We start from the raw sequence: 23,888 nt of genomic DNA on the forward strand, positions 1-23,888 counted from the left end.
AATTATGACTTAGGACATCATTTGAGGCAGCTGTTGGACTTGCTCTTACTTTGCGCTAGTATTTTTAACTCGGGTGTTATATGAAACCGTTCATCTGTTACGTAAAACTATCTCACATAACTCATTTAAGTCACTGTAAAACAAATATATATTATTTTATCTACAATCATTATTCATATCTTTTTGTTTATTTTTTTACTCCAAAACCACTTCTACCGCTTTCATAATTGTGTCAGGTATTTATTAAAATAACTAAAACAACACCCTATTCATACTAAATTTGCACCAAATGCGAAGTTAATTATATAAAGTAAGTTTCTTAAAAAAAACCAAATTTGTGATGAAATTAGTTTATCGTGACATTTTAAATACTCATCATAAACATAAAATCTAATAATTTAATCTTGGCTCAAACTAAGACCAGTATCAGTCATAAGTTTATTATGATGTTGTAACTATATATAGCGCTGAATTATTTTAAAAATAAAAATGTTGACAAGTTAATAACACAAATAAAAAAGCTTATTCATTTCTAATAACATGATATCATATAAATGTAAAATAACTAATTTTTAATTATTTTCTTGTACATATATTTATATATATCTCGAATAATCTTATATTGTGTCAAATATCTATTTAATAACTGATATTGTGTTATTTAATGGTTAAATACTCTATTAGGAAAAGAATATACTAGATAATTTATATGAATATATAATAATTCAAATTAAATATCATGATAATTAATCTTATTAACTATTTCTAATTTATTAATTAATAGATGGAAGGCATCCCTGACTGATATATCTAGAAAGTTTTGGAAAATTGTCTTGCATGCTATGGAATAATTATCAAATAAAAAAATTAGGAGGAAGAGTTAAGGAGTTTAATATCTATGTGCAGTGCAGCAGCATGTTAAAAAGTTGTTGCAGAAAAGGTGTGGAGAGAATAATCTGCTATTCTGCTGATCCGCCCACTAAGTAATTTTCTATCTTTCGATCTCTCTTTGGTTCTTTGTTCTTTCTTTTCAATTTCTGTACTGTTGGGGAGAATCTAAGGCGATAATATAAAGCGTCCAAACAGAAGGGGTTGAAGAATAATTTACTTTTATCCCTTAGCTTCATAAAGATTTCTTTTTCTCTGTCAAGTACTAAGTAATCACAACTTTGAATCATTCTAACAAAACCAACTTTAGCTCTAAAAACATGTACTAATTATGCAAAAATATAAACTTGCATATATAAATGTCCTTTCATGATTTGGTCTGATAAATATGTATCCAGCGGACACAAGACAACTCAGGGTATCACTTTTCTTTTGAAGATCGATTTCAAACTATTTTCATAATTCAACATGTTTTCAAAAGGGGAATAAAGCACTAGGACGATAAAGCAAAAAGAAGCTGCATTTGTGCTTGCATGCCACAGATATGTGATATGCCCAAACATTTCAAGTATTTACATCTGGAACTTGTATAGTAGAAGCTGCAGATCAAAATAATTTATAAATTAAAAAACCATAATACTAATTAACTGAAGTTGTTCACTTTCTGCTGGGACTCGGGACTCAGAGTCAAAATTTCTATTAATTTTCAAAGGTTAAACCGACTTAGGTTGCTTCCCCTAGTTCCTCCGATCTGTCTTCACAGATATGTTATGGTTTTTCTAGTGTACCCATGAACATATGCTAAATATTAAATTTTATAAGTTAGCTTGTTTGTGTCCGGTACATGTAAATTCGAAACAATAAACCATTATATGAATCTTCTGGCTAGCTGGTATTGGAGTAAGAAACAGACCACAAAATTGAGCTTAAATTGCAGTGGGCTACATACATACAGTTAGAATACAATGCTGCAAGTGCATCAGGCTGAAACCTCATCATAACAAACACCACTTTAACCATATGCAGTTTTAAAAAGATTATCTTTTAGCTGTAGTGCATGCAACATTTATGCATGTAAAGAAGAGATTTATAGCGAAGCCTTTCAACTTATTCAACGGTTACAGGGGGCATCCCTTGTCACAATCCTAAGCCAGTCAAAAGAAAGAGTATTTTGGGACATTAGCTTACACATTTGTCCCTGCTCTTCCCCTTCTTTCGACTCTTCGTTTTCAGACCAATCCAAAGTCAAGAACATATTTCCAATTTTATATTTTTATAAATTAAATTAATAGGGCCGAGCCCCGTTATAAAGAGCTTGAAGCCTGACTCTGTGTCCATACACTCATATTTCTCACACTTAAACACTCTACATTACTCACTTCGAACATAATTAAGCTTCTCTTTTGATTCATTCTGAGCTAGTACGTAGTCTTAAAGCCCGACAAAGCTTCACATGCCCAGCTCAAGTAACTTTTGGTGAGTGACTTAACATTTTACAAATTGAACCTATAAGGAACTTATATTTGAGCTTTAATGATTATCTTATTGTATCTGATATGTCTAGTATGTTTCAGTTAATTTCAACAATTTATATAGCAATAATTCTGTCATTGGTGCAATAGATTAATTATCATGAATGCCATTATTATTACTCGTGATTGTATGGGATCATGCTATAATCGAACTTTTGAAAGCACTTGATCCAATGTTTTTTTTTTAACTCATCATCTTTCATGTTGCATAGTGCAGAAAGCTATTACTGATCCTATTGGTGTACCACAGCGCGCATGACAAATATGTTGAAACAGAGGTCAATGAGAGATGAAGGAGCATTGGTGCTGGTGTTCTGCTTAATCGGATTATTTGCATGCAGATGTAGGGGAACCGAATTCCAAAATTTGTTGTCCATTAAATCTTCTATTCGAGATCCTTTGGGCTCGCTTTCCTCTTGGAATTCTTCCACTTCGTTTTGCTATTGGAAAGGGATAACTTGTGACAATTCCTCCCATGTTATGAAAGTTGAGCTCTCCGCGAAAAATATATCTGGGAAGATTTCCGGATCTGTTTTTCAGTTGCCATTCATCCAAGTCATCGACCTCTCTGATAATCAGCTCGAGGGTGGAATTCCAAGTAATATTACATCTTGTTTGTATCTTAGATATCTCAATCTAAGCAGCAATAACTTTACAGGTTCATTGCCAAAAAGCTGGATTTCCGGGCTTCAAACACTAGACATTTCGAACAACATGTTTTCAGGTGAAATTCCTGAAGAAATAGGATTAATCTCCAGTCTCAGAGTTCTTGATCTTGGTGGAAATGCTTTGGTGGGGAAAATTCCAAAATCCATCATAAACATGACAAATCTTGAATACTTGACTTTGGCTTCTAATGAATTAGTTGGAGGAATTCCAAGTGAGATAGGCCTGATGAAGAATTTGAAGTTGATTTACTTGGGATACAACAATCTTTCGGGTCAGATTCCGCGGAGCATTGGTGAGTTATCTTCATTAAATCATCTTAATCTTGTGTACAACAACCTTACTGGTGAAGTTCCACCATCTCTTGGCAATCTATCCAATCTTGAATACTTGTTCTTGTACTTGAATAGCCTCAGTGGATCCATTCCTCACTCTATTCTTAATCTTCAAAGATTAAAATCGCTTGATTTAAGCGATAATCTTTTATCCGGTGAAATTCCAGAACTGATAGGCCAGTTAAACAACTTGCAGATTCTCCATTTGTTTTCCAACAATCTTACAGGGAAAATCCCAGATTCTGTAACCTTTCTGCCTCATCTCCAAGTCCTCCAGTTATGGTCTAATAAAATATCTGGGGAGATCCCGAAAAATCTTGGAAAATATAATAATCTCACCGTATTAGACCTTTCTACCAACAATCTAACAGGAAAAATACCCGAAACCCTTTGTGAGTCTGGCCATCTGGCTAAGCTCATCCTTTTCTCAAACTCACTTGAAGGTGAATTACCCCAAAGCCTTGGCCGCTGCACGAGTCTACAGAGGATACGGCTCCAGAACAACCGATTTTCAGGCCAACTATCATCAGAATTCATCAAACTGCCACTTGTTTACTTCCTTGATATCTCAGGAAACAAATTCTTGGGCAGGATCAGTGAGAGAACTTGGTCTATGCCAGAACTCGAAATGCTGAACTTATCACGCAACAAATTTTTTGGCAATTTGCCTGAGAGTTTCGGTAGTAAGAACCTGGAGAATGTGGACTTATCCGAAAATGATTTTTCCGGACCAATTCCACCAAGTTTTGGGAACTTATCGGAGCTTGTGCAGTTGAAGCTTAGTAAAAACAAGCTCTCAGGAAACATCCCAGAAGAATTATCCTTCTGCCGAATGCTTGTGAATCTTGACCTAAGCCATAATCAGCTTATCGGTAAGATTCCTATTAGTTTCTCCGAAATGCCAGTCCTGGGGCAGCTTGATTTGTCATGTAATCAACTCTCTGGTGAAATCTCTCACAGTTTAGGCAAAGTGGAGTCACTTGTTCAAGTCAACATTTCTCACAACCATTTCCATGGAAGTCTACCATCTACCGGAGCTTTTGTCGCCATCAAACCAAGTGCAGTGACAGGTAACAACTTATGTGGTGGTTCTACTAGCAGTTTATGGCCATGCAAAGGTCTCAAGACTTCTGCTTGGTGGTTTCTCCTGAGCTGCATTGTAGCGGCTTTAGCCGTTCTTGGACTTTCAGCTTTTGTCATTCTTCTACTTGTACGAAGAAAAAGGATTACTAATCTTCAGAGGATGGAAAGAAGTGAGGATGGAAGTTGGGAGCTCCAGTTCATGCATGACAAGGCCTGTAAATGGATCACAATTGATGATGTTTTATCGTCTGTTCGAGATGAAGATATCATCATAAGAGGCAAATTTGGAAACTCTTACATAGGCAAGTCCTCGTTAGCCAACATGCATATGCAGTTCTTGATTAATGATATCAGCTCAATTTCTCCATCGCAAGTTTGTGAATTTTATAGGCTCCAGCATCCAAACATAGCGAAGCCCATCGCCATTTGTATGTCAGCCAAGGGTGGATATTTGGTCTATGAATATGTTGAAGGGAATTTTTTGAGAGAGATTATTTCAAAAATAAGCTGGGAAAATCGTAAAGACATTGCAGTTGGAATTGCCAAAGCTCTCAAGCATGTTCATTCTCATAGTTCACCGAGTACTCTTCTATGTGAAATTTCAAGTGACAAAATTATGGTTTCTGAGAAAGATGAGCCTTGCTTGAGACTGACCTTATCAGGAACAACTTCATCAATGGATACCAAGTGTTTTCTCTCTTCGGCTTACATTTCTGCAGGTAATTAATACTCTCTTCACCAATCTTATGCAATAGGTATTTGATCAATATTCACCTAAATGTGTTAGATTAATATAACAAATCTCGTAGAGCATGATTGGATATATAGTCCAAGTGGTTAAGGGCTTATTTTCAGTTGGTCTAGATCGTGGGTTCGACTCTGTAATTATATTTTCGATGATTTGATATTGCAGAAAGCTGCAGAGAAACCAAAGGGACTACTGAAAAGAGTGACATCTACGGATTCGGGCTTCTGCTAATTGAATTGCTGACCGGAAGAAGTTCAAGCAGCCGTGTTGAATTAAGTGTGCATGAGAATATAGTCGCGTGGGCGCGTTATTGCTACGCGGATTGTCATCTGGAGACGTGGGTTGATCCAATAATTAAAGCTTATGCACTTAATCATCACAGCCAAATTGTGGAGACAATGAATCTGGCGCTTCAATGCACTGCTTGTGACCCGGCGGTCAGGCCGTGTGCTAATGACCTAGTAAAAACCCTAAAGCGCATCATGATTTCTAGCTCGTGCGTTATAGATATAGATTGAATTAACTAGTTATTAATTTGATTTGCAACTTTTTTTTGGTTTTCTATCGTTAGTTTTCAGGTTCTAAATCCAGTCGTTCGTATATGAGGTTTTGATGAGTGAGAGTGATTTGTAGAATATAATCATGTATTGCTGGATTTGATGACGAATATATAAAAGACATGCATGTGGGTTAGATATAAACACATAATTAAGTTATAAGTAAATTTAATTTCAGCAGCGTTTAATGAATGATTGATTAATATAATTAAAATTTAACACACATGAATCTAATAAATTTTTTTAGTTATTTCCGTTCTGGTCGATTCTTCATCTCCACAACCAAGTATAATGTAGTCTCCGTGGAAGCAGAAAAAGGTGGAATATTATCCATCCTGAGCAATTGCTTTACCTAAATATATAGCTAGAGCTTACGAGTGGGCACAGCTTGAACATATTGATTTGTGGCTATCGTATCGGACAAAAGCAGGCATCATCAGAGAGCAGGCGCAGCTGAATGGTCCTGATCAAGGAATAATTTTTGTATGAGGCAGAAGCTACACACTAAAAAGCTTATTCTCATTGTTGGAGGGACCATCTTGGTCATCTGTTTTTACATGTTAAATAAAAGCAAATTAAACAAGAAAACGTTGCTAAAGTTTCATTGATTATTCAGTTGTTTCTGTAATCTTGAGTAGTGTTGTCAAACTTATGGAGTGCTCGCGGTCCCCTAATTAGGTCAAAAAGGATAACTAACCAGGCCACTGATCATCATCAAGTCGGTGTCTTTCGAACAAGAATCGCCCACTTACCTATGACTTATAGCTTTTCTTACAATGGAGGAATCATGATGCATGCTCAAAGATAGATTTCCTCTAACATTTCACTATATTATTCCAAAAATATATTCCTTAATCCAACAGCATAGGGATTGCATTGCGGTGTTGTAATTAATCGATCACATATTTTAACACGAATTTGTATCGGCTCTTATGTTAAGTTGATTGCTTGTAGCTACCCCTCCACATACTCGTGAAAAATGCAGAAATGCTGCACTTTGGAATTAAGGAATTCAGAACCATACTACTCATATCTTTACTTGGCTTATTTATAAATTTTATACTGATCAACGGAGATGCATAGGAAACAATGTAATCGATCAAGTACTGTATTTATAATTTGGTATCGGTTTTTCAAAAGAGAAGGCACATAATTAAGGCGTACACCCTTTTGATAGATGAAAGAAATGTATGAGTCAGCAAAATATTACATTGAAAACCCTACCGGCAATTTTTATATTTTATTTTAAAAATCTTACGCCCAGGCCTTCAGAGATGGGGAAGTATGTTCTCACAAAATTAGTTGCATACGGCTACTACCCACGGGCCTGGTCCATGATAATGCAAAGCCCAAAAATAGAGTTGCAACTTCAACTTAGCAATGCTCCATTAATATTTATTAATAATGTTGGCGACATGAACAAAACTTATATTTTTTTCATTGAAAGCCGAAAATATGGATTTGGATTAGGTTGGTATAGCTGTGAATCATTTCTTTTCATTCAAACGGTGGATGGAATCAACTTATGTGATTTAAATATCTCGAGTTACTAATTAAATCAATTTATCTATAAATAAATAATTATATGCGGATATTTATTTTATTAAATTTGTAGCTATTTAAAATGTGTAATATAAATATATGTATCAAATGTCACATGGGGTGAAAATAAAGGATCCCTGAATATTTTATTAAAAATTTATTTTATTTTAAAAGAAATCATTTAAATTTATATTGATTTAAAGATAAAGACCCAATTTAAGAATTTTATCTCAATAATTTTAACCCCCAGCTAAGTTATGCATCCTTTAAATTAAATGTCCCATCGTTATTTATTCTTAATTTCAAATAAATATGTCAATGAGCAAGACAATCTTCTAAATGAAATGGTCCACCGCCAGTGACACAACTTGGACTATGCCCAAGGGAAGAAGGACAATTCTGGCCAGCATTCAGACTGAACTTTTATTTTATATTTTCATAACAATTTAACATAGTGGATTTTGCTACTTGGGACTGGGAACCACACATGCATTTCCACGTAAAAAACAATATCTTAAAATATTCAAAAAAATTAAAAATCAAAAAAGGACCAATAGATTGGTCTCCTATCTTGAAGTAGCTGTGGATGCCGATAGTTGTGTTGTTTCATCTTATTCAACTTATTATTCAAAACAATTCATGACACGACACTTTCGCCACAAAATCCACGCCACCAAATTTCAATTCAACCAAACAGGCCTTATCTTCCAGCCGCCCAATCTACCTGGAGACTGGAGAGCCTGCAAGTCAACCGGTCAATTCTTTCTGTTCCACTGGTCCGGAAAACTCGTTAACTCCAACAAATCAGCTCACATAAACAGATCACCGCCACCCACGTGGCCAGCTCCACAATAACTATTACACCGCGTCGCAGACAACCATTCCCCGTTTATTTTTAGTAACAATACTCCAAACGCGTAGTTGTCTTATTGTCCTCTAAATATACTTTATACAGACTATACGTACATTACTTTTGTATCTATACATCAGAACTTTCCATTCTGTTTTAAGCCATGGAAGCTGTGCAAATCGAAGAGCTGACGTCCGGCGCAAGCGGCCGGATTATTCCGGTGTTCAGGAACATACGGCGATCGTTGCCGCGCTATGAATCGCTCCGGCGATCGTTGATTTTCGTGCAATCGATTTTATTGTGGTTCATTCTGCTTCTGCGTCGGCACCGCCTCTCGCCGGCGTCGTCTCCGCCTTTGTCGCCGAATTCTTCGGCGTCGTCGTCATCGAAGAGGAAGCTGGCGGTTAGGAGAGAGGAGGAGGATATTCTGCGGCGGAGAGCGCTCGCCGAGGGGTTTAGAATGCTTAGCGGCGATGAGAGTGAGTTTTATGAGTCCGCGACGTCGTTGTTTTATGGACATAGAGGAAACGCCTTGTTTTGCCGCTCCTGGCTCCCGGTTTTCGGTGAGATGAAGTAAGGTCGCTTCTTCTATTTGTTTACAGTACAATTTAACCTATATGTGTTCTGTGTTTTTTGTGTGATTATTAGAATTGAGACTCTACAGTTGTGTTTGGTTTTGCTAGACAACGATTTACAAAGATAATGTATTGGTTGTGGAATTTAGAAGAAAAATTAGATGAGTTGTTTTTTGCTAGTGTTACAAATTAAAGGCTTATCAGAATGTTAATGTTGATGTTCATTTTTCAGGCACGAGTCGCTTGATTTAGAATTTTTTGTTAGCTGCTGGTTTTAAAGGAAGTGTTGTGTTCATGTCATTAGGCTACAAAAGATTAGTTTATCAATCAATATGGTTTTTTTTACCCATGGTTGAGGCTACATGGAACAATGTAAATTGGCCTAGAGGGTCTGAAAGATTCAATATCGTGGTATTTGGAAAATTCAGGATATGCAGTCCTTAATTACACCGAATCGCGCTTGAATGCTCTAGTTGTACTGATACTTCTGTTTTATTTGAAGCCATAAATTCTGAACTATTTTGTGGATGAATTTTATAGACAACTGCTTTCTAAAGAGATGAATGACATTAAGGCTTAACAGTATAGGTTAATATGTCAATATTGCTTTTAGTTTCATAGTTAAGTTTCTCTGTCGTAAGTACAATGTTCTTTTTAGTCACTCCTTGGTATGAGCTGATGTGCTGATTGTAAATTGTGCTCGACTGTTCCAAGTTATGCTTCTTTAACATTTTCCTTGTGGATTTTGTGAATAACTTCTGGAATTCTGGATATATACAGAATTCTGGATACATATATATTTTCCATCTGTATTTCTTATGAGCCATTGTTTCTATTCCAGGGCAATTCTGATTATCATACATGGTCTTAACGAGCACAGGTAAACATCCTATAGGTCATTTTTAACATATAGGTTTTTTGTTACTAAATTCATTTTTTTTTCATCTATACCTTACAAAAACCTGTATTGTCTGCTCCCAGTGGAAGATATGCTGATTTTTCACGACAACTGAACTCTTGCAACTTTGGGGTTTATGCAATGGACTGGATAGGTATTATTGATTGTGCATGTTCTTGATATTAAAACTGTTTAAGCTGCAGCTGTGTTAGTACAATAATTCTGGCAGCTATAATTATGTGTCCCAACAACCTTTCCCATGAGATTTCTTTTAAATATGAACAATTTGTAGAAATTTTAAATTTCCAATCCCAGCAAAGCTAAAATGTTATCCCGGAAATTAGTAACAAAAAAAACCCCGAGTATTGTACTTTTGGTGAATGCTACTGACAACTTAAATGAGATATTTCCTCCCATTTGTATTTAGTTTGTTCGAGTGTTCATAAATCTTTCTGATATTCTTAAAGGTCATGGTGGGAGCGACGGGTTGCATGGTTATGTACCTTCACTGGATCATGTTGTGTCGGATACTGTGAGTTCCTTTTGTTATTCTCCCATCTTCTGCATCTCCTTCTATATAACTAGTATTAAGATACATATAGTCTGGTTCATGAATATATTTTCACATACAGGCTTAAAATAATACACTTGATTCCCGCAGCTCTTGGTTTTACCAATTACTAGTAGAACAAATTGTTGTTCTTGGCGCATCCATAGCTTGCTGCCTTGTGTTTTTAGAGTAACTTCTTCTGTAAGTTGCAATGAATTTATTCTGTCTTTATTTTAACAGGGGGCTTTCTTGGAAAAGATTAAATTTGAGTACCCTGGAGTACCTTGTTTCCTTTATGGTCACTCTACTGGAGGATCTGTGGTTCTTAAGGTTCGATTTATATATATTTATGCCTATACTATACATCTTATCATATCTTTGCACAATAGTTAACTTGCATATAAGCTAATGTGTCAGTATGCTTCTTTGATCAGGCAGCTTCATACCCGCATATTGAAAAAATGGTGGAAGGAATTATTTTGACTTCGCCAGCTCTGCGGGTTAAGCCAGCACATCCCATCGTTGGAGTAAGTTTTTGGTTTTGCTTAAATGCGTTTTATGATGTGAATGCCTGTAAATTAATAGAATATCAGTCTTATTGTGCCATGTCATGCTAGATGAGTTCTTATATTGTCCTTTTGTTTTATATTTTCTTTGCTTAAAAAAAAGACTTCATTTATAATTTCGGAACACTTGAAATTGGGCAGAAAATAGAATGAATGAATCTGATGCACAGTTATCATTTGAAGAAGACTTGAAGATCTCTTTAAACACCTGCTTTATTTATATGCTAGTTCTTTTGTGAGGCTCTTTTTTTCAGAATCCATTATTTGGAAAATAGATCATTTTAGATTATGGCTGCACTTTAACTAGGCTTCTTTGTGCTATTTACTGTCTATATAATTTTCTATCATTAGATCGCTACAGAAATCTTGTATGTAAAAACAGAATAGCATTAGTTTGAGCTATCAGTTTGAATATTTGGATCGGAGGAGAAAAGAGGAAGATAACAGTTGTAGCATAATGAGCTGCGTAATACACTACCTGTAATATTTTTATCATTGCGGCACACTTTCAGTGATTTTCTTCTATTTCTAAAACTAAAGCCCTATGTACCGTCAAGTTTAAATATTAGATAAATACTTAAATAGTATGGTTTCTGGAAGATGCACGTTTCTGGTGTTTATGATCATTATAGAACTTATTTTCTTCACTTTTTTTTGGCTACATATCCTTCATTTTAATAAGTGATTTGTCGCTCAACATTTAAGTGTAAGGGGATCTTTCTTCTGGAATTCTATTGGCACATTATATACTTATATATAATAAGCGTAAGGGAGATAATTTGGTCGCATGGTCACATGGTCCAAAAGCTTATCATCCGTTGGATCGTATATTGAACAAATAAGTACCGTTAGATTAGAACAAAATTAACTTCTAATTCTATAAGGCAACTGATATGCATGTTTATAATTCCTTTTCTGAATCCAAAACAAATTCTGTCTTTCACATGTTTATGATTTTTTTTAATCCAAGATAAATATTTCCTATCAGCTTTAATTGTAGAATCATATAAATTGCACCGTCACAAAATTATTTTTATCTAATATATTTTAAAATTAATAAGTCGGATATTTTAATTCAAAATAAATATTTTCTACCAGTTTTAATTGTAGAATCATATAAATCGCACTGTCACAAAATTATTTTTATCAAATATATTTTAAAATTAGTAAGCCAAATTTAAATCATATTATAATAATTCTTATATAAAATACATTTATAAATAAAATCTAATGGAAGTTGATGTCACATATTCTTCTCAATATATATTAAAATTTTATAGAAAAAATATACTCCCTCCGTCCCTTTTTATTTAGTCCATTTTGAAAAAAAAACACATACCAAGAAATAATTGATTGTATGAACTTTTTCATTAAATACTTCTAATTAATATTTTGAAAATGGTGGAATACCCCTACTTTATGTCTTGAAAACATGAATTTAACCAAGTTTTAAATAAGTCAAGCCTTGAAAATTGATATTATGGAGATATATTTGAAAAACTATCATTAAATTAGTTTTGAAAGTATAAATGGACAGATAAATAGGGACAAAATTTTACTTCCAAAGTGGACAGATAAATAGGGACGAAGGGAGTAATACTTTGGCATGATACATAACAGAAAAGTAATGGCTTGATTACAATAGTTTACCTGAAGCCATTAATGAGTGTGACGGTGTATTTTATATCGCATCGTCGGATGATCCAACATATGTAACCAATTTTTTTTACAGAAACAAGTAGAACCTATATATTTTTACAATAGTTCTGACTTACAAACAAATCATAATTTCAAAATTTATTTAGATGAAAATTTTAATTTATTATTTATAAATTAAATTCTTTCACACCACTTACAATATATTAAAAAAGTTTATAAATAATTAAAAAGTTCCCGTGCCTTGCACGGGCTATAAGCTAGTCTTCTAAATGTCTATAATGCAGGCTGTAGCTCCATTATTTTCATTGGTAGCTCCCAAGTACCAGTTTAAAGGTGCCAACAAACGAGGCATTCCCGTTTCCAGAGATCCTGCTGCACTTGTGGCCAAATATTCTGACCCATTGGTCTACACTGGTCCCATGAGGATTCGAACAGGACATGAGATTCTCCGCATTTCCTCCTACCTGATGCGGAACTTTAAGTATGTAACCGTTCCTTTCTTCGTCCTCCATGGAAGTGCTGACAAAGTTACCGATCCCCTTGCCTCTCAGGATCTGTACAACGAAGCACCATCCAAATTCAAGGACATAAAGCTTTATGAAGGATTCCTTCACGACCTTCTATTTGAGCCTGAGCGCGAAGAAATTGCCCAGGATATCATTGATTGGATGGAGAAAAGACTAAGTGTTAGCAGTCTTACAGATATTGATAGCCTCTGGTGAAACTATTATTAATGTATGATATAGATTGTAAGTATAGGTATTTCCCATGCTGGATTGGTTTTATTATGGAATTTGATTCATCAAAAATGAGATGCATCTATCAATATGAAACTTTTTTTGTAGCGTCAGTTTTATATAAAAAAGTAGAGCTATCACCAGTATATTTCCATACAATATGCCCCACTCCTCTGTCATGCTCACTCTAAGCTAAAGGATGTGGACCAAATTGGTGCCTTGATATTGAATGGAGACGGATGGTCCCAAGCTTAATAAATAAGTGGACCAAAGAACCTAGCAAAATAACGTGGTGGTACACAGAAATGTGAGGTCTTGAGAGTTGAGATTGTCCCTTGCACGTGCAAAAATGTGAGGTCGTGATATTGTCCTTGCACACTTGGAATTCCTTTTGTCTGATTCTGAAGTGTCCTAGTTTTGTTATTGAAAACCAGCAAACGTGTTTGTTTTTGTTGCGTTACGCAACTTCTCCCCCATTTAACAGTTTGCTTTGGTTCAAAGACAGGCCATTAGTAAACTATAAGCATGGTGTCTCTGGGCTTGATTTCAAAATTCAATATGTTTTTTTTTTGTAAATAAATAAATATAATGTATCTTTAATAAGTTATTTATTTTTGTCAGTTCAGTTTGTTAAAACTCCTTAACATTTGTCGATAGGGAAAAAAGAAATGCACCATAATGAAGCTTTGAGAGTGACAATTACAAATAGTTTTGTAATAATCAATATTAGATGCACAATACATGATCAAACACTAATAACATTGACTAATAATCCCACACTGATAACATCAACTAATTAGTTAGGAGATTGCAGGGCTTTCTCCATTCTTTTTCCCATAACTTGAAGAGATGATTCAAGGTAAGAAACAAAGTCCTCAAACTTCCAACCCTCAACAGGTTCAGCAACAAACAACCACTTGATCTCACAGCCCTTTTCATCACAACCCTCCAAAGGAACTACCTTCAAAGTAGCCCTATACATCTTAAACCCCAGGTTGTTTTCCATAATCTCATAGCTGAGCCACCTTTGGGTCTCATCAATCTCTAACAACTTCTCGTGACACCACAAGGTGAAGGGCTCATCACTGCCACCAGATGAAGATGTCCTGGTTGTGCCGCAGTATCGGACGAGGCCTGGCTGGCCATGAACTCCCTCAACTTTGTAACATTTATCGACACTTGGAAGCCACTTGTGAATGCTACAAAAATCTTGGAAAAGAAGTGGCCATACATTTTCTGCTTTGGTGTCTATTAGTTTGACACTCACTTTGCCTTCCCACAACTCTGCCTTTGTTTCTTCTCCCATTTTTCCAGAAATTGTTATGATGTTAAAATCACAAGTGATGAGGTTAAATCTAGAAACTGTTTATATACCCAGAAAAAAAAAAGAGCTTGTTGTACAATATAAGCATGTTTAGTGGTCCCTCCGACAGTCCTAATTGGAATTGAGAAGTACGTGTGGTCATTTTGTGAGTTATGCTAAAGAGACCGATATTTAGGTGACACCTCAACGCTTTTGGGCGGATAAGCGAACGAGCATTCGTTCGAATAAAACGTGATGGGAAGGAATCCTGATATACTAATCGAGGAATATTTTCTGAATTCAATCATATCCCTAACGGGTGTGAGATGATTTTCAACCATATTCATACCGGGTATCAAATGATTTCCAGCCTTTTAAAGTCCGAAAATATTCACGTGACTTATTGAAATTAAATTTTACAGAGAGTATGTTTAACTTTCTAGAAAGTTACTACATGAAACCTAAAATTACAAATAATATGATAAAATTTGTATTAACTAAGAACAAGTTTAACAAATTGATCTACATTTCAAAAAAATCTCAAAAAAATTGGTCGTTACTTTTTGTGCGCAGACACACGTTAAAAAAATCATTAAAATTAAATCATAATTGAGCATCGTGACAATATTTAAAGAATTAAATCATAATTGAGCATCGCATGACATTACTTAAATACTTCATACCTCTTTTAGTCTTGTGTGTCATGCTTCTCGCTGTCCTCTTTATTTCTTTATCTCCATGCTGATTCAGTTCGATTACAAAAGTTGAACTAGTGCATCAATAATATAATAAAAATCTTAAAATATAAAATTTAAGTTAATTTGTAAATTTAATATAAATGAGGTGAATATATTATTATTAAGAGTGTAATATATTAAGAGTGTCTGTTTGACAATACTTTTTATATTTCTTTTAATTTATTATTTTATTATATTTAAACCAAAAGATTATGAAAATTATTGAACGAATTTTTTTATTAATTAAAAATAGTTAAATACTAGATGAAAATTTTAAAAATAAAGAAAAAATTCTTAAAAGAAATTCATGACCCATTTTGAGCTCTCTACCCATGTCATCTCTCTTTATTTATGAGTTTATAAAACTCAGGTAAAGAATCTACTAAAAACGTCCTAAATTAACAAGAGAGTATATCATTCCTTTTTATTTTGAACTTGTTAAAACTCATATAAAGAATCTACTAAAAAAATCCTTAACTAATAAAAAGGTATTTTTTTGAGTAAATTTCACAGTCATAATAATGATTAAAGATGTAACTAATGGATTCTCGTTCACGGTAGGTAAATTTTGAATTTTTTTTTAATATCCAAATAGCGAAATAAATAAGTTGAAACTTAATTTTTTGTAAATTCATTTATCACGTTTGTAAGATTTTAGAAAAGGACGAAAAACGAAAAGATTTCAACAACAAAAACAACAAAAAATCGGTACAAAAAATCATTTTCTTTATACTTTAATTAAAAATAATATTTTTTTTAACAGATGGAGGATCAACTATCTAAGGCATTGCATGTTAATCAGCACATGGTCATGGCTACGGTGACGTGAGTTGAGTACACGGACATATTGTGTTACGATTCTGTTCATTTAAGTGTGTTACATATATATACCTGCATTCTTTACTTAGTATTGTATGTGTGGTCAGTAAATAAATACGGTGAAACGGTAAAAAATTACATAGTCTGAATATTAAATTTGATGGACATAAATTATTAGTATATTATATATTTTTATTAAGTGAAAAATACAATATAAATTTTCTTTTTTTAGTGTCTTAACTTGAAATCATATAAATACACACACATTATTTTAATGGGTGGAAATACTTGAAAAAAATCTAATTTATAATTACTCGGTTTCAATATTCATTTTTGCTGAATGAATAATTAAATATTTAATTAACTAATATATTTATTTGATAAAATTAATTTATAAGAATGATCAAATTTTTATGATAGAGACGTGTTCAATTTGATGTTTTAACCATCTTTGTTTCAAGATTTTAACTATTAGTGACACTGATTTTTACATTGTTAAAACTATCTTAAAATACTCCTCCACCTATCAAAACCGACTTCATTTGTATCGATGAAAATTAATTAATTAATTAATTATAATATATATATATATATATTATTCAAGAATATATTATAAAAATATGAATATTCCACATATATATTAATTTAATATAAATTAACAATTTTAAATCAATTAAAATTAGACAAGCTATGTAATAAAATCATAAATTTGATAAAAAAAGTTAGATAAGCTATGTAATAAAATAATCAATTTCATTCATAAATATCATTATAATTATATAATAAAATAATGCAAAAATTAATATAAATATTTTACACAAATAATACAGAACAATGGGTTAAGAAAATGGTTAGTTTCGAAAAATATTTGTTGGGATAGGTTACAAATACAAATGAGTTGTCCGCTTTACCTAAATTTAGGTGCTACAGCCACTCACCTTCTTCCTATTGGCTTGGTTCCGTTACAAAAGTCGATTGAACCTTGCATTAACAAAATAACAAAATCTTTAGAATCTAAAATTCTAGTTAATCTGTTAATATAATGTAAATAGTATACAATATATATAAGGTCAATAAATTATTATTAAGAGAATACTCTTTGTATTATTTTAATTTGTTATTTTATAATATTTAAACCAAAAGATAATGAAAATTATTGGAAGAATTTTCTTTATTAACGAAAAAAGATACTCTTAAGTTTAAAAGAAATTCGTAACCCATCTTGAAACTCTCTATTGTATGTCATCCCTTTTCATATAAATATCATCAATTTTCATATAAATAAAATCTTACGGTGAGCTACAGCCAAACAAAATTGAATCTTGGGACCCACAGGCTAAATTTTATGCATATAATATAAGGCTGCCGACACTGTTCACCTTTGTCAATATTTGTATAAGTGTACAACATCTCAAGTCGAGCAAGGAAACAGAGTACTCGACAACATACAACATTATATTGGATAGAGCTACTAGGCACTAGCAACTTTGTAAGAGGAAATGGTGTCACTTAAAGATTTACCTTCACCATCCACTGTCTACTCCGCCTACGCCTCAATATCCGCCTCAACAATGCTGCTTCGAACCACAATCAACCAAATCATTCCTCATCAATTACAAAATTCCATCGCATCCTCCATTCGCCACTACATTTTCACCAGCGCAAATACTTCTCAGTTGACACTTGTTATCGAAGAAAAAGATGGCATGTCACAAAACGAATTGTACAAAGCATCCGAGATTTTTACATCCACCAAACTCCATCCTCACATTGATTACCTGAATATCAGCAAAAGCTCGAAAGACGATCACCTAAATATTAAGTTCGACAAGTCGGAAACTATTTTTGATTTTTACCAAGGCGTTGAGATCACGTGGAGATTTGTTCGTCAACAACTTGAAAACGTTAGTTATGACGAGGACTTGGAGGACTCTGAGGCGGAGAGGAAGTACTTTGAGTTGAGCTTCGACAAGAGACACAAGGATTTTGTGATGAATTTTTATGTCCCGTTTGTGTTGGAAAAATCCAAGGCTATTCAACAAGACAAGAAGGTGTTGAAACTCCATTCTTTGGTGAGTCGAGGTTCGACAATTTGGAGTTCAGTGAAACTCGAGCATCCGTCTACTTTTGACAAGATGGCTATGGACCCGAAGTTGAAAAAAGAAATTATTCAAGATTTGGATTTGTTTCTTCAGAGGAAAGAGTATTACAAGAGAATGGGGAAGGCGTGGAAACGAGGGTACTTGTTACATGGGCCTCCAGGCACGGGCAAGTCGAGTTTGATAGCCGCGATGGCTAACTATCTCAAGTTTGATATCTATGATTTGCAGCTTATGAATGTCAAGAGTGACTCCTGTTTGAGAAAATTGTTGTTGGCTACTCGCAACAAATCCATACTCGTGGTCGAGGATATTGATTGCAGTGTTGAGTTACCTGATAGAACTGGTCAACAGCCTCGTAGTTCACAGGTGATTTTTAATTCATTTTACTAGTTCCGTTCATTACCATGTTTAGGATCTTGTATTGTGTTTTAAATGAGCTAAAATTCATATCTGGTTGCAGTTTACACTTTCGGGGCTATTGAATTCGATAGACGGACTATGGACAAGCTGTGGAGACGAGAGAATCACCATATTTACTACAAACAACATGGAAAAGCTTGATCCAGCATTGATTCGTCCAGGACGAATGGACATGCACATACACATGTCTTATCTCAGCATTGACGGATTGAAGATCCTAGCATCCAATTATCTTGGAATTAAAATAGAAAGTCATTCGCGCTATAAAGAGATCAAAGAGTTAATGGGGAGTACAGAAGTAACCCCTGCGGAAGCTGCAGAAGAACTGATGAAGAGCAGTGACATTGGTCTTTGTATCGAGGGACTTGTCGAGTTCCTTAAGGGCAAGAAGTCGGAGATAATTAGAAATCAAACCACCAAGGCTGATGGAATTGAAGCCTCGGAGACTCAGATTCCATATGCCAAAAGGCAAAAAACCAATGCGCCTACAGAGGTCTGATCTCTGTTGACGTGTTTTGTTTGCTCGTTTAATTTATCAGTTTAGCCATAGAAGGATTGTAAAATCGAGAGGAATAAAAATTTCTTAACATATTTGTGTACTTATCTTCTGATGTTCAGGATCAAACAGTATTTCAACGCCAGTTTTTCCAGGCACAAACTGAAAGGGTCATGTAATATGAACACTTGAGTACAAATTCATAACTATCCTAGAAACTACTTAACTTGGTCATAAAAAAATCGTAAGCAAAGAAATCACTGATGCCAGATTGGTTGTCGTATGGTAAAATAAAAAAAGTGATAGAAATAATGGGTCGGTTGAAGGCGACTAGATTTAGAAACGATAACGTGGATCCAACATACATGTCATAACAAAAGTAGTAGACAAATCATAATATACTCCTACCTAGTAATTAATCTTTGTCATATGTTATTCCTCATTGGACTAGATTAGAGTGGTGCATGTATCTAAGGACGACATATATGACTTTAAAATAGAGGTTTCCCTACCAAATGTTTCCCATATTAAAAAATAACCCCATCTTCCACCAATTACAATTAGGTGTAATTGGACACTTCTTTCTGGTGGAAGTCGTGTCATAGAAATGCTGCTGCTGCTGTCTACTTTTGTTTCTTTCCATCTGTTTCAGTCATTTTCAGAGCTCCCAGACTTTCTGTTTGCATTCATCTTCCGAATCTATACAGACCCCACTAAAATTTGTTTGTGTTTTGAAAACTTTCAAAATCAAAGTATGAGTTATGATTATCATTTGAGTTGTGTATACAGCTTAGTACTGGGATATACTAAATGACACTGGTAACTATCATTTGAATAGTGTACACGACTTAATACTAGGAGACGAGACAAATACTTAATGACACCAATGACTATCATTTGAGTTGTGTACAAAACTTAATACTAGCAAGCCTTTTTTGTTCCTCGTAAAATTATAGTAGTGCATTTTAAGAGCTTTAAACACAAAGCCCTTCTGAAATGAATTGACAGGTACAGTTCAGAATTATGAGAAATCCTGTCATCATTTATCATTCATTTTTCAACAAAACATCACTAAGGTATCCAATCTCACATTCTATATAACTCTTGCTGGTCTAATAAACCTTGCTGCTTCTTTTTCCCTGAGGTGAACGGTGTTTTGTTTGTCTGAATCTGGCTTGTGGGTACTGATGTGGAATCCACTAAAGACTACAAAGTTGTCATTAACACGTAACACGTACTCATCTTTCACGCCAGACACATAAAATGAAGCATGTGTTGAAGTCATTGTAAAGTTGAGAGAAAGATCTCGTCAAATCACTCCCAAACCTATTACCTTCCGAACCATATTATCGTACTTCCACAAAAATTCATCAGAAACTAAACATGGTGGCTCTCAGTGATTTGACTTCCCCATCAGCGGCTTATGCTTATGCTGCGGAGGCTTCTATTTCAGCATTTGACATTCTCCTTGGGACAACTTTTTAGCCAAATAGTTACTCGCCAACTTGAAGCTTTCTTGTCAAAGCCTAGAGAAAAGAAAGCTCATTCAGAGAAAAAAGAAAGCTTGGAAACAAATCTTTATACTTAGGAGTCAGGAGATTTGATTTATATACGTGCCGTGCCTCCAGAGACAGGGAAATGGAGTTTGATAGTTGCATTGGCTAATAATCTAGAGTTTGACATAATGTGAAGCATGACGACTCTGGGCACAAGAAATTATTGTTGCGGAGACTGCATATCAGTCCATCCCTGTAATTGAAGATAGTGATTGTAGTGAAGAGTTAGCTCTCCAGGAAAACAAAATATTATTCCTACTTGTAAAAAACTATATCTGTTAAAATATAAGTCGCTTGACTTTTTTGCATGTAATTTTAAGTCCTTTGACCGCACGCTAAAAATAATTATTTTTGAAATTTTCTTTTTCTGAATAAAAATATATGATTGATATTATTATTCAAAAAAAGAAAATTTCAAAAATAATAATTTTAAACATGCAGTCAAAAAACTTAAAAATACTTAAAAAAAAGTCAAACGACCTCTATTTCAAAACGGAGGGAATAACAATGTTTTGAACATTAACATTTCCCCCTAAACGGCCTCAATTCTTTGTGTGACTGCAGTCTGCAGTCTGCAGCTGTGTACTTAACTTGCAACCTCTCGTTTGTTAATACATTCTCTCGTTTGTTTATATGAAAAACCACACTTGTTTTTTTGGTTTTTCTTTTCATGGAAATCTTCTTCTTCTTCTTGTTTATATGATATATTGTCATTAATTTCCAATTTTCCGTTATGTATTGCATCTATGCAACTTTTCATGAACTACTGTATGCTTGTTAATCTAATAACCACTATTATTCTCTTTCTTCACAACTTTTGGTACATAATATTAATTAACAAGCGTATAATCTGGTAATATAATTGGACTTTTCATAGAAATGAATAGAGTATGTATGTTAAACCGAAGCTTATTATGTATGTTAAACCGAAGCTTAGCATGTTCTGCTTTGATTGTAACATATTATCTCTGTGTATCAACATCTCGAAGCAGTTAGATGAAAACTTAAAGTGAGCAGCATGCTTGTGTTAGGGCTTCGGGAAGAAATGACAACACTGTTAAATCAATGGGCTTGATAACAAAGGGGGAGTTCTTTCCCCTGAATTAAAAAATGTGGTTGCTAACAGAATTGTCTATTTAAAGTTGTTGATGTTCTTATCCTGCATCTTGCTTAAATCAGCAAGTTTTACTGAATTACCGGATTTTGGGTTATTAGTGTATTTAACATGAGTTATTTTCCAAGGCTGCCTCCTTTATTTGTACGCTTTTTTTAGATTCACTAGCCTGAGACAACTCTGCTAAAATTTAACTTAGATATTTTGTACATTTATTTCTTCTCAGACTTTGGCATTTTATTTCCAATTGTAATGCTCCATATATACCTAGACAATTCTACTTAAATTTAGCCCAGATATTTTGTTCATTCATATGTTTTGGACCTTTAGCATTTTTTTTTCTAATTGTAATTCCCAATTTTCAGTGTTGTTTGTTCCTTGTTCACTATCTTGCTCATGTGATGGTATCGTATATAATCACAATCTGTTACATTTCTGACAAGGTAATGCTACATTGCTATCATTTTTTAACATGTTAGTTTTCATAAAAATTCATTTTTAACATGCTAGTGGCAAATATTTTCATATATTAAGAATTTCATCTCATAAATCTCTAATTATTACCGAAATAAGAAAATGAATTCTCATAGAAATAAAAGGTACTAAAATGAACATAGAGGTAAAAATATCAGGCAATCTTCATTTTAGTGGTCAACAACCTCACACATCTCAATGTCAGTCTACAAATACAAAATTAAATCTCAAACAGTAATCTACAAAATACAAAATTAAATATCAGTATGAATACTGTCCTAATATAATTATACGAGTTAAAAAATGTTCTGAAACCAAATTAAGTTTAACCTAAAATTTCATAAAAATAAACTTACATAATATACAACAAAATGCCAGCACAAGACATATTCTAAAGAAATAACTAAATAAACAGAATCTCAAATGCTAAAATTGACCATGCATTTAACGGTCAAATCAAACTTAGCACTAAATAATTAAAAATAAAAATAAAAGAAAAGAAAAGAAAAAAAAGAATAAAAATCAAATTTGGTGAATATTGAGCGGTAACCATCTGAGATTTACACGATTTCTAAATCTTATCAACATCCTAAAACATATCAAATTCCTCCGATGTAACATCAACTCCAACCGCGCCGGCGAAAAGATCACAATCCATATTCAGTTCGATTTAAGTGTGAAACCGAATACTCCTCTAATGATTTTAAAAGCAAACCGATTCTACATATCATGTCCATAATGTCCACAGGAATTTTGAGACTTTTCCTTCCAATAACGGCGGAGGCATAGTCGAACTGAATCATCACATTTTTAATATCAAGAGATTCTCAAGAAAACATTTACGAATTGCCGTACAACGACATAAGATGGACCTTCTAAATTAGTAATTACGTATCCAATCTTAAATCCGTTTGTCCCCGTCAAAGGATCAGATGTTTCCACTCAGTAGAAGAGTAATAGGTTTGAGGAAAAACATCACCGTACTAGTATTTAAATAATGTTGTGAAACGGTAATTATAATTCTGATACGGTAAACTCTTCATATTAAATTTGTCTGAATTACAATGTCAAGAAAAAGAAAAGATTTTGAAAAAGAAGTCCGTACAAAAAATTATTTTCTTTATACACCTAATTAAAAATATTTTTTAACAAATAAACGACCATCAATCGAGGCTCATTTACTTTACTAATCAAATTATCGACCGTTTAATGTGGTTAGTGCCTCTTTTTATATGCGTAAATATTACTTCTACGTCCCAACCATTTCTTTATAATTTGTTTTTTAAAGTGTCTTATCTAATTTTTTTCACATTTTAAAACTTATCAAAAATAGTCTCCCACCACTTTCACACTTTAATGCCAATTTCATCCTATTTTTACTCCTTTGTCTCCCTTCTATATGTTAAAAATCAATTAGTCACACCAATTCACCCATTTTTTTTTCTTTTTTCTACTATTTTATACATATTTCTTAATATCTGTGCCCAAACCATACATAAACAAAAGGCAGGGACGGAGGGAGTGATATTTACATTATTTTACTATTAAATTATAATGATTTTCATTTATGAAATAAATAAAAAACAGAGAGTTTCTTAAATCAATTTGAATAGAAATTATGTATAAATTAATTTTATCAACTCAAAATATTAGTATTTAAATATGTTATTATTCACTCGAC

General features: G+C 33.6%; 4 protein-coding genes across 5 annotated transcripts; 3 read left to right on the forward strand and 1 right to left on the reverse strand.

Annotated features, from left to right (window-relative positions):
* Positions 1-2,223: 2,223 nt before the first annotated feature.
* On the forward strand, positions 2,224-5,960 carry LOC108206015 (leucine-rich repeat receptor-like serine/threonine-protein kinase SKM1). 2 transcript variants are annotated; one of them, XM_017376174.2, is made up of 3 exons: positions 2,224-2,364; positions 2,638-5,223; positions 5,418-5,960. In XM_017376174.2, exons 2-3 carry the CDS (start codon positions 2,676-2,678, stop codon positions 5,768-5,770), a joined length of 2,901 nt encoding a protein of 966 aa, XP_017231663.1. In that variant the 5' UTR covers positions 2,224-2,364; positions 2,638-2,675; the 3' UTR covers positions 5,771-5,960. The 2 variants fall into 2 exon arrangements, with proteins under 2 accessions (XP_017231663.1, XP_017231665.1); XM_017376176.2 differs by having other exon boundaries at positions 2,225-2,364; positions 2,633-5,223.
* Positions 5,961-8,280: 2,320 nt separating this feature from the next.
* Positions 8,281-13,293, forward strand: LOC108210281 (uncharacterized). Its single transcript, XM_017381597.2, has 7 exons — positions 8,281-8,774; positions 9,618-9,656; positions 9,758-9,828; positions 10,142-10,206; positions 10,465-10,554; positions 10,659-10,751; positions 12,734-13,293. Exons 1-7 carry the CDS (start codon positions 8,365-8,367, stop codon positions 13,169-13,171), a joined length of 1,206 nt encoding a protein of 401 aa, XP_017237086.1. The 5' UTR covers positions 8,281-8,364; the 3' UTR covers positions 13,172-13,293.
* Positions 13,294-13,840: 547 nt separating this feature from the next.
* Positions 13,841-14,568, reverse strand: LOC108208341 (uncharacterized). Its single transcript, XM_017378865.2, has one exon. It carries the CDS (start codon positions 14,490-14,492, stop codon positions 13,983-13,985), a length of 510 nt encoding a protein of 169 aa, XP_017234354.1. The 5' UTR covers positions 14,493-14,568; the 3' UTR covers positions 13,841-13,982.
* Positions 14,569-17,448: 2,880 nt separating this feature from the next.
* LOC108206902 (AAA-ATPase At5g17750) lies at positions 17,449-19,158 on the forward strand. The gene is made up of 2 exons (XM_017377333.2): positions 17,449-18,513; positions 18,608-19,158. Exons 1-2 carry the CDS (start codon positions 17,545-17,547, stop codon positions 19,064-19,066), a joined length of 1,428 nt encoding a protein of 475 aa, XP_017232822.1. The 5' UTR covers positions 17,449-17,544; the 3' UTR covers positions 19,067-19,158.
* The last annotated feature ends 4,730 nt before the right edge of the window (positions 19,159-23,888 follow it).

Source organism: Daucus carota, chromosome 2, assembly GCF_001625215.2.
Source record: "Daucus carota subsp. sativus chromosome 2, DH1 v3.0, whole genome shotgun sequence".
Taxonomy (NCBI): domain Eukaryota; kingdom Viridiplantae; phylum Streptophyta; class Magnoliopsida; order Apiales; family Apiaceae; genus Daucus; species Daucus carota.